Source organism: Ceratosolen solmsi, unplaced genomic scaffold (genome assembly GCF_000503995.2).
Source record: "Ceratosolen solmsi marchali unplaced genomic scaffold, CerSol_1.0 scaffold11, whole genome shotgun sequence".
Lineage (NCBI taxonomy): Eukaryota > Metazoa > Arthropoda > Insecta > Hymenoptera > Agaonidae > Ceratosolen > Ceratosolen solmsi.
Genome location: NW_011948416.1, coordinates 9,666,975 through 9,677,049, shown reverse-complemented (window position 1 = coordinate 9,677,049; position 10,075 = coordinate 9,666,975). Strand labels below are relative to the sequence as shown.

Genomic DNA, 10,075 nt, shown 5'->3' with positions numbered 1-10,075 from the left:
TATTTGACCGTAGTTATTTTATGAATACAATAAAAAAAATTGTTTAATAACTTCTTTTACATACGTGACTTCATTTTTAATTCTATCTTAGCTTAATTCTATCTTCGTATTTACATATGATTATAATTTACGACAGATTCGGTCAAATATTTTACAATATAAAGGATTAAAGATAAAGTTACTAGTGGATTGATAATTTATTGATTTTAAATTTATATTATTATATTAATTATATGTTATAATCTGTTTTTAATTACTACCTTAAGTTTGATGAACGAGTGAAAATTGAATTCTTTAAATATTATCGATTATTTCAATCCATTTCAATAAATTTCAGAAATAAATGTAGAAAAATATTAAAATGCCCGAGGTTCCATAGCATACTAATAAATAATAAACTAATGATAAGCATAATATTAGATGATGGTAAAATTTAATTAATTACTATCTTTCGTATTAGTAATTACAGTTTTCATGTAACAATATCGCGTATTATTAGCGTTCGCGGCATAGTTCATGCGCATCTTACACAATAATTAATAATTAATTACTTTAAAGGCCAAAACGAGTCAAGCTTACTTAAATCGAGAATTACTTACGGAGTCGTTATGTCATTAATTTTTGAGCAGTCAATTACATATTATCGTATACTTTTTGCTATACATTCGCAAAGATAATACATATATCTTATTTACGTAACAATAACTCGAGAATAGATTACTATTAAAAAATAAACATCGATCTAAAATCAAACGAGAACACGAAATGCTTCTGGGATGATGGCGTTATGTTTTCAACGCGGAGGACCTTGGCTAATTTTCTGATCGAATCCGAGATATTAAGTCATATCACGCGAGTCAAAATTTCAAATTTCTAAATAACTTCATTGCTCGCATGGATTCATATGCATATGAGAGAGGAGCTTTATTTTTTCTCGTTCCATTTCTTGTTCAAATGACGAAGCGAATGAAAGTGTTATTAGCTTTCACTTATAAACATAAACTAGTGCTACTTGTACGAAGTATGTGACCTTTATAAATTTATCCAATTTAAAATATGATAAATGCAACTTAAGCTTAGACTTTTACTTATGTATTAAAAGTACTAATAATAAACATTCGACAATCGGATTCTCATTACAATGATGATTTTCAACAATTTTATTATATTTTTAATTTTACATTTATTTTATTTTATTCGATAATTTTTATACGCCCGTTGTAGGTCACTAAAAACGTAAATAAAAGAGGTTCCATTGCTACGTTGGCTTATGCGTGTGAATTATAAAATCGAAATTATCCTTATTCCGTAGAAGAATATTCACATTCTTCGTGTTTTTCATTAAACATAGTCACATATGTATGTATGTGATCATCGCGTCAGCTCATAATTGTCGGAATAATTTATAATTTTAGATAACCATAATTAATACAGATTTTCACAGAATTCAATATGAATGCTAACGACTTCGTCTGAGTGGTGATGCATGATATATGATTTATAAGAAAGATTTTATAATTTTATTTATTACTAAATATAAATTACAATGCAATAAATATTATTTAATGTTAGGGTTAAAATTTTATATTCTATATTCTAAAGATATTATAATATTATCGTATTAACGTTATTTAAATACTTCTTTTATATATTTTTAATTAAATATGTACAGCACCTTTCTAATTGAAACTAGATTATATATGTTTGAGAGAGAAAAAAGATATGTATAAATTATATATGTAAACATTGTATTTTGAACAGAATGAAAAAAATATCTTAAATAGAAATAATATAAAATGATATAAAATATAAATACAAATTAACTATTTTATTGTTATGAAATAGCATGAAATTAATTGAAAATTATTGTAAATTTTTCTTTAAGACTATAATTTGTCTATTTATGTAGTCCAAAAATCAATGGAGTTTCATTTTTTAAAAATCAAAATTTGTTATCAAATTAATTTATTAATCTTATTTATCCGTGTATTTTCAAGCCGTAAATTAAAAACTTTTATCGTGTATTTCACTTCTAATAAATACTTTTAAAACGATTATCAATTATAAATAATTACATTAATGTTTATATATTTATATATATTTAATTATATATATATATATATATATATATATATATATATATATATAAATATATATATGATTGTGCTAATATCTTTAATGTTCTAGATCACATAATTGAAAAATGTATAATTTATTATTATTTACATTTTATAAATGTTTTATCAATAAATATAACTCTGAAAGTATGCACAATATTAGGTACTGATGAAATTAATTTCTCATTTAACGTTATGTTTGGTACACATTAGTTGTATAAATATATATTCTTTAATGAACTTGCTGAAAACTTGTATAAAATAACAATAATATTTTAATATAAGAAAATCTAGAGTTAGATTATAAAGATCTAACTTAACATCTAAATTAATAGATTATTAACAAATATTGTTCATGTTTTTTTTCGTATAAACTCCATGTTAATTCCTGAATAATTAATTATTTTAGAGCCTTATGTGATAATTAGGAGAATTGAAGCATAACGAGTGCATTAATATTTACATATTTGACGATCGAAAATTTAAATACGCAATTTGAAATTAATAAATATTTTATGAAACTTGATATAATTACAAATCTTAAAATATATATAATTTTTGGTTATATTATTATGTACTAGTTTATTAATTATTTAAAATTTTATAAAACATTATATATATATATATATATATATATATATATATATATATTACTATATTCGTGTGGCAAATCATATTAAATTAATATAATATATAATTATATAATTAGTTTGTAAAGCGATTGACTATTTTATGAAATTGAAAATTCAATCGAAGTAATAAAATATAAAGGTTTGTTGTAATGTCTATAAGTATAGCAATGAAATTGAAATTTCTAAAATTGATATAAGCACGTACCAGATCTTAAAACGAACATTAATCGATTTTAAAAATAATTTTAATTTTGATGGTTGATTTTTGTCAATAAGATTACATCTTGTAGTATAGAAAATAATTCCAAACTAGTTTGTATATACATTTTAGTTCAAAATTATTTTTTTTTTTTTTTCATATAATGTTCATAATATTTTTCTGTTCAATATTAAAAATATGTTATGCGCCGATTTATCGATTAAACAACTTAAGCAACTTTTACAAAATAAAGCTGCTACTTTTGTTTTCTACATTACAATGTACCAACTATACTACTATATTGACAATAAATGCATAATTTTGTATATATATATATATATATATTTGAATTTACACAATATCGTTATGTTCATTTTTTGCAAATAATTTTTATATCGTAATAAATATTACTTAATAAGTGCAGTGATGAGTGAGAAATAAAGTAGTAGTTTTCCAATAATTTTTAATTTCAAATTTTTCATATTCAGAATTACCAACGTGTCGCTAGGTAATCCAATATTTCCTTCTCTTCGCAAAAATCAATATAACAATTTTATGCCCCGAATAAAATGTCTGCTGATAAAACGAATTGTAATCAATCGGTTAAAATAAATATGGCCTGATTAATGAAGCACTGAAAATTTTATTCCAATACTCCACTTCGATCACTCATTTTTATTAGATTGCATCACTGTTCGGCTTGGTGTCTGCTATGACCACTCGTATGCTATAAGAAATGCGCATAATTAACAAAAGACGACGAAAGACAGACGGCTCGATTTTATGACTGCAGAACACATTTTATTTATTTTTTCAATAATAATGTTAGTGATATAGAAAAATTTTTGTTACTAAATTGTAAGTATTGTAAAATTTCATTTTAAAATTTGTAATAATATATCGACGTTTTTTATTAACTGAATTATATAAGCCAAATGTTTGTTATTGTCACGAAATAAAAGTCTTTATTTACTTATTGCTTTTTACAACGTCGACAGATATATCAGGTCAATCATTTAAAGATGGCATACCTTAACAAGTCTCTCACTGGCTTAGACGAGTGTTTTAATATTAGAGAAAACACTAATTCGACTAAACAGTCGGAATATAGGCTTTTACCTTCTGCCTCTGTCGATCAGGCCATTGGTAAAGAGGAATCAGAAATGAAAGTTCTTTATTTAAGACACCTGTTAGAGAAGGATTTAAAAGCTGCAGATTTTAAATGGTCTCTTTTTATAGCAGCTTGCCATACTTATCGCCTTGACACTTGCCTCAAACCATTCCCACCAATGTACATTAAGAACGAAATTAAAGATATCGATGGTTTAGTAAGTACAGTACGTTCGCATATCCTTCAATATTTTTTTTATATTTTAATTAACATTTAGATTGTATTTTATAGAGAAAAGCAATAGAATATATTCCCCCTTTATCAATAGTAGCTCAAGAGTTAAAGGAACCAAATGTTTATGACACTAAAGGAAGCAGTATAGAATTATTATTTTGGGTTCTAGTAAAGTTAAGGGATATGCGAATTAAAACTGTTAACAAAGACTGCGTAAGTTAACATCCGTACGGATGTTATATTTATTTCGGCCAATAAATATAAAAGGATTGGACGTATGATATCAAATGCAGTGAATTAACCGCATAATTCTTTATGATATTTTAGCACGAATCTGTGTTAAAGAGAGTCAACTCTGAATTGACCGTGGCTGCTCCTAATTTAATTTTCCAAGTAGCAAGTTCCAAACTTATATCGGCAGAGCAAAGATGGAGACAACTCGCTAAAGGCCATAATACGTTTTATGCTTATCACGGCAGTCGACTAGAAAATTTTCATTCCATAATACATTACGGCTTACAGCAACATCTCTGCAAAGTACATTATTTTTTATTAAGAGTTTCTAATATAAATTGAATGTGCTTTTAATAGTATGTGCCATGAATTTTTAGCAAATATTTATATATATAAGATATTTTTAGCAAATATTTTCTTTATAGACTAAAATTGTGAGTAATTATATATAAATGCATAATGACTGGCTCACAGTATGTAACTTAATGTTTTTGCACTTCAAAGATTCTATACAAATTCTTATTAAAACTGTGTGTTCCATAAAAAATAAATTAACTCCTTGTATTGATATTATTCTAGGAATCATTATTTGGTAAAGGAATCTATTTGTCCAGTGAATTAGCAGTTAGCTTGCCATACAGTCCTGTTGGTTACGGATGGGGTGGCAGTTTACTGGGAAGCGATATGAGTTGTGTAGCGCTTTGCGAAGTTATTAACCACCCTGATGTGAAGCTTGGTGACACAAGTAATTTTACAGATTTTTTTATTTTTTTCTTAATTGCTTTTTCTAGAAGCTTTAAATCGATATTACAATAGTAAATTTGTTGAATATAAATTAGCGGATCCATCTTAACAAATTTCATATTCAGATTTGAAAATTTAATTTGTATAAATGATCGGTTCGCTAACATTAATCTTTAATTCATCATACATTGACGCATAGTCAATGTATAAATGTGTTAAGAATTGTTTTATAAAAAATATGATGATTATTTAAAATCTCGACTACTATATCGTACTGTCGCATAAGCTGCTTAGTTTTACTATAAATGGATATATAAAATTTGACTAAAAAGAGAAAATTTTTACAATAATTTCAGATAATAGTGCAAGAAACTTAGCACCTGAATCTATTGGTGGAAAAGTACCGAATAAATACTGTATAGTACTAAATAATGATTTAGTAAGAATTCGATATCTTTTAGTTTATAGTCAAGAGTTTGGATGTTTACGGTATGTGCGAAGTATATATATATATCAAATAATATATACTATTTTTCTATATTTTCTATCTTTATAGTATTTGTTTTCCGTACCTTACAAAATGTTTCTAATCTAATATTCCAGATCTTCTCATACTACTGGATTTTTAGGCTGGTTAAAGCAACATAAATTATTAACGTTCATGCTTGGTTACGTTGTATTGCTTGCCTCCATTGGCTTATCCCAAAACAGAAATGTTGAACGATACTTCAGATTACTGATTAATAAGTTTGGATTGGACTGACAATAAAAATAACAATGCAATTGAATACGATATACAAATTTGAGTGACATGTTTGTTATACATATTTGTTTCTTCTTTTTATACACTGTATACTTATTTTGAGATATATGACTGTTAGGAAATAAAAGTTACATTTTCTAAATAAATATAATTTAATTTATCAAAAAGTATCATACATAACATAAGCGATAAAAAAAAAGATTAGATTAATAAGATCTATAAAACTAATAACATAATAACATAATAGAAGGTTCAGTGCCTTGCCAAGATAATAGGAAAATTTTCTGTCACTAGATAGTCATTTTCAAATACAACAATCAGATTAACTTCGAATTCTAAAAACAATTAAAAAATTTTGAATAATCGATATCAAAAATTTTTTTAAATATAATTTCATTGTTATGAATCTATTTATATTACGTACCAACTTTAAAGTTACTCGTAATTAAAGTAGGACAGGTAAACAGTCGTGGAAAAATCATGTAAATTGGAATGGCAAGTCCTGAACATACGTTTCCTTCTCCAATTTGTATGTTTTGAATTTCAGTTGCTAGGTATTCAAAATATTAAAATTGATTTTTTTTAAATCAACGCACATAGAGTAGTGGTAAATTATAATATTACCATCTCTTGAATATCCATCGGCGCAACCGCATGTTTCTACTCTTACTAACTGCAACTCTATAGATTTAATGACAGCCTCGCAATGTTCTATAAGAACTTCTCCAGTTAATGGTTCTGGTAATTTACAATAGAGCGAATCTAACTTTCCAGAGATACAAAATTTTGGAACAGTCGTGTTTTCTCTAGTATTTTGAAGGGACTCTGGTATTATTTGAAAAAATACAGTTTTATTAGGTGCTCTATCCAAAACATCAACAGGCTTATCTTCTACAATAAACTCTAATGATTTACTAACACCCTTTGCAAGAAAACTTCTTTTAATATCGCAACGAATCATATATTGTATGTTGACAAAAACTCCATGATAAGTTTCATAAAGTGTCTTGGTGCCACGGGGTTTCAATGGCAATTCAAAAGGGATTTCTGTCTTACCGCTTGGTATTTTACCAACTGGGGCAACTTCGATTGTATATTGCACCAACTGTATTGGCTGAAAGAAAATGTCAATTTTTCAATAAACGTGTAAACAGTAACGTAAAATGCATTTATATAACTTTACCAACTTTTACTGAATTGTAAAATGCTTCAAATATACCAAAAGATTTTGAGCTTAATTGTAGATTCACAGCACCCTCCATTGTTAAGAATATCCCATCATGCTTTACATCAACATTTGTTTGCAAAAGAATTAATCCACTAAGGTTCTCCTGTCGTTACATAGAAAAAGTCTAATTACTTAATCAAAGTTGAATTTCAATACATTGTACACATTAATTGTGTGTATGCATATATATATATATGTATACACATAATAAAATACTTCCAAGTATTTCTACAATTAATTTCCTTAATAAGTAATGTATTTAAATTTAAAAACAAAGAAAAACTATTACAAATATTTTAATTATAACCTTAACCTCAATAACACTTTGAGATTTCAAATAAAAAAAAATAAAAAAAGTACGCAACTCACGTTTTCTCGATAAATTTTATTAGCTCTCTTGAGCTTAATATCAATATTAATTGACATTATTTAGATTCTCTAGCAATCCAATTAATATTAATTGCCCAGAATTAACTTTATTTCGTAATATTCAGATGAAACAGCATAATTTCTCTGGAAACCTTACATTTAGCCTACAAAGCTTTTAATTATTAATTTTGGCGACTAATCAATAAATACACATATTTATTGTAAATCTGCGAATGGATAAGCAAGCAGACTCGTTTTATTCCGATTACAGTAGCGAAAGTGTTCAACTAGAATAGGCTGACCAAGTCTGAAAAAAATCATCTGAGCTCGTAATAGACTTAACAGAAACTTAATGGCGGTATATTTAAAATTATCAACCAATTCAATTACGCACATAATTTGCATAGCAGAGCATATTAAGTGTGTTAAATTGTCAAATCCAATTACTACTACCATTACATGCCCAAGCAACGCCCCAATTAATACGCATTCTATGAAAATAAAATCCTTAAAAAATCATAACTAACAAACAAATATCAATGAAAATTGAGTAATTTAATCAAACGTCGATTATTAAAAGAAAAAAAAAAAGATTAAAAATCGAAATTCAAATGTGCTGTTTGAAATGATAAGCCTTCGAGCCAGCTTGTAATAGCTTGTAAAATCCAATACCATGCAGCTCTTTCTCTTTCTCTTGCTCTCTCTCTCTCTCTCTCTCTCTCTCTCTCTCTCTCTCTCTGTGTCCCTCTCTCTTACACTATGTAATAAAAAAATTTGTTCAAGCAGCAGCGCCTACGATATTACTCTCGTCATTACGAAAATAATATTGCTCCGACAACATATATCATTACATACGCGCGCCACATAATCTTTCCAAATCGTTAATCACGAGATTCCAATCAAACTGCTGCATGTGTGCGAGCGTGTGACACGTGGTCGCGTGTGTACGCGCTCGAGGGACCCGCAACCCCGATGGTGACGCGTTAAGTTTGCAACCTAAAAACGGCCGGTCGCTCCCAACTGGCGACTCGTCGATGCGATAATAATAACGAACGGACATCGCTGTTAGCCCGCAACGACCTAAACGCACTCGACGAGCACGTGCGTGTGCGCTCGCCGGCACCCATCACACGGCAGATAACAAAATTTTGAAAATCTCTTTAAAGAAGCGTCTCGATTAATTGTAAATAACAGTAACCGACGATGAGACTACGAGTTCGATCCCCCCAACGGTCATGCATCGACGATCCAGTAGCGACGAATAAGAACGGCATATAGGCGAGTCTATCCATTCCCAAATAGTCTCCTGGCGGGGGCCCGGAGCTACGTGTAGGCGCGTAGCGGTGCTCGCGGGGCTCCACTGGCCACCGATTTAAAAGGACTCGGCGACAATTTTAAAAACGACAGTTAGGCAAGTTGCCGCCAGCCAGTGGGAGCCCGTCATCGAGCGTAAGGAGCCTTCGGTAACCATCGGTAGGGCTCGGTATTGTCCGTGTTGCCTAACCAATGAGCTGGCCCCGAACGTCTCCCCCTCCCGACGACGACGGGTGGCGAACTTCCGGCAACGAATTATTTTGAAAATGAAGTGCGCCCACTAGCAAACCGCCGACAGTCAGCGACGCGCGAGGTGTACTTAACTACACGTTTAAACCTCCCTCCCTCTCTCGCTCCTCCATAGCGCGCACTCACGCTTATACGAACGCGCATTTATTTACACATACACACGCAAACGCACACATATATATATATATATATATATATATATATATATCGATATATCTATATGCATATATAGATATCTATATATACGTATATACACATTTTATGTGCAAACGTATATGCGCCGGCGCTCAATTTCGCCAATTCTCCCCTCCAAACACGGCGAGCGAGTAGAATCAGTGGCAGAGAGGCAGAGGGAGAGAGTGAGAAAGATAGAGATAGGGAGAGAGAGAGAGAGAGAGAGAGAGAGAGAACGGCGATCGACGGTTAAAGGAAAAGTGTCGAGTAGAGCGCGCGGGACTTTGCTACGAGGAAAGTGAAGAGGACATTGTTTGGTTTTCTTTTGCCGTGAAGAGACGACAAGCGGTTGTTCGATATGGCGTTGAGAAATCGAGCTATTAATCTGGTGAGTTTAGTTTTTAAAGTGAGACGTCGTTTAATAGCGAAGGACACGAGCGAAACGACGCGGCGTTGGATAGTGAGGGAGTCTCTGGGACTCGCGCGACCGTTGGAACTCGCGAGCCGTTTAAATGCCCTCGGCGAGTTAAAAGCCTCGGGGACGCCCTTGGCGGTGATTTATCCCCGGGCCCGCTTGTCGACGCTTATCGGAGCAGCGGCTTTTACACGACGAGCTTGGCCTTTTTCCGGCATTAGTCGATTTCGTCCCCGTCCCCGTCCCCGTCAACCCCCCCCCCCCAAACCCCCCACCCCCCACCCTCCCCCCT

General features: G+C 30.6%; 3 protein-coding genes across 4 annotated transcripts in view; 2 read left to right on the top strand and 1 right to left on the bottom strand.

The window, feature by feature from the left end:
- The first annotated feature begins 3,683 nt into the window (after window positions 1–3,683).
- Window positions 3,684–6,174, top strand: LOC105359302 (Poly(ADP-ribose) polymerase 16). Its single transcript, XM_011495861.1, has 7 exons — window positions 3,684–3,806; window positions 3,947–4,276; window positions 4,351–4,506; window positions 4,621–4,830; window positions 5,107–5,272; window positions 5,628–5,760; window positions 5,875–6,174. The coding sequence occupies exons 2-7, from the start codon at window positions 3,971–3,973 to the stop codon at window positions 6,032–6,034; spliced, it is 1,131 nt and encodes a 376-aa protein (XP_011494163.1). The 5' UTR covers window positions 3,684–3,806; window positions 3,947–3,970; the 3' UTR covers window positions 6,035–6,174.
- A 78-nt stretch (window positions 6,175–6,252) lies between these two features.
- Window positions 6,253–8,607, bottom strand: LOC105359301 (Down syndrome critical region protein 3 homolog). 2 transcript variants are annotated; one of them, XM_011495860.1, is made up of 5 exons: window positions 8,487–8,607; window positions 7,222–7,365; window positions 6,659–7,148; window positions 6,459–6,584; window positions 6,253–6,369 (listed from the first exon to the last, which is right to left on the bottom strand). In XM_011495860.1, the coding sequence occupies exons 2-5, from the start codon at window positions 7,294–7,296 to the stop codon at window positions 6,287–6,289; spliced, it is 774 nt and encodes a 257-aa protein (XP_011494162.1). In that variant the 5' UTR covers window positions 7,297–7,365; window positions 8,487–8,607; the 3' UTR covers window positions 6,253–6,286. The 2 variants fall into 2 exon arrangements, with proteins under 2 accessions (XP_011494162.1, XP_011494161.1); XM_011495859.1 differs by lacking the exon at window positions 8,487–8,607 and adding an exon at window positions 7,632–7,688.
- An 802-nt stretch (window positions 8,608–9,409) lies between these two features.
- LOC105359300 (G2/mitotic-specific cyclin-B) overlaps window positions 9,410–10,075 on the top strand; it is a 4,948-nt gene continuing 4,282 nt past the window's right edge. Inside the window, exon 1 of the mRNA XM_011495858.1 lies at window positions 9,410–9,756. Coding sequence (XP_011494160.1) covers window positions 9,727–9,756 — 30 coding nt within the window. The 5' untranslated portion in view covers window positions 9,410–9,726. The remainder of the gene's footprint in view (window positions 9,757–10,075) is intronic.

Coding starts and splice junctions, on each gene's coding strand:
- LOC105359302 (XM_011495861.1), top strand. CDS start 3,971: ATGGCATACCTTAACAAGTCTCTCACTGGCTTAGACGAGTGTTTTAAT. Junction 5,273..5,627: donor TGTGAAGCTTGGTGACACAA/GTAATTTTACAG, acceptor CAATAATTTCAG/ATAATAGTGCAAGAAACTTA. Junction 5,761..5,874: donor CAAGAGTTTGGATGTTTACG/GTATGTGCGAAG, acceptor CTAATATTCCAG/ATCTTCTCATACTACTGGAT.
- LOC105359301 (XM_011495859.1), bottom strand. CDS start 7,688: ATGTCAATTAATATTGATATTAAGCTCAAGAGAGCTAATAAAATTTAT. Junction 7,366..7,631: donor ATAAAATTTATCGAGAAAAC/GTGAGTTGCGTA, acceptor ATGTAACGACAG/GAGAACCTTAGTGGATTAAT. Junction 7,149..7,221: donor CATTTTACAATTCAGTAAAA/GTTGGTAAAGTT, acceptor ATTTTCTTTCAG/CCAATACAGTTGGTGCAATA.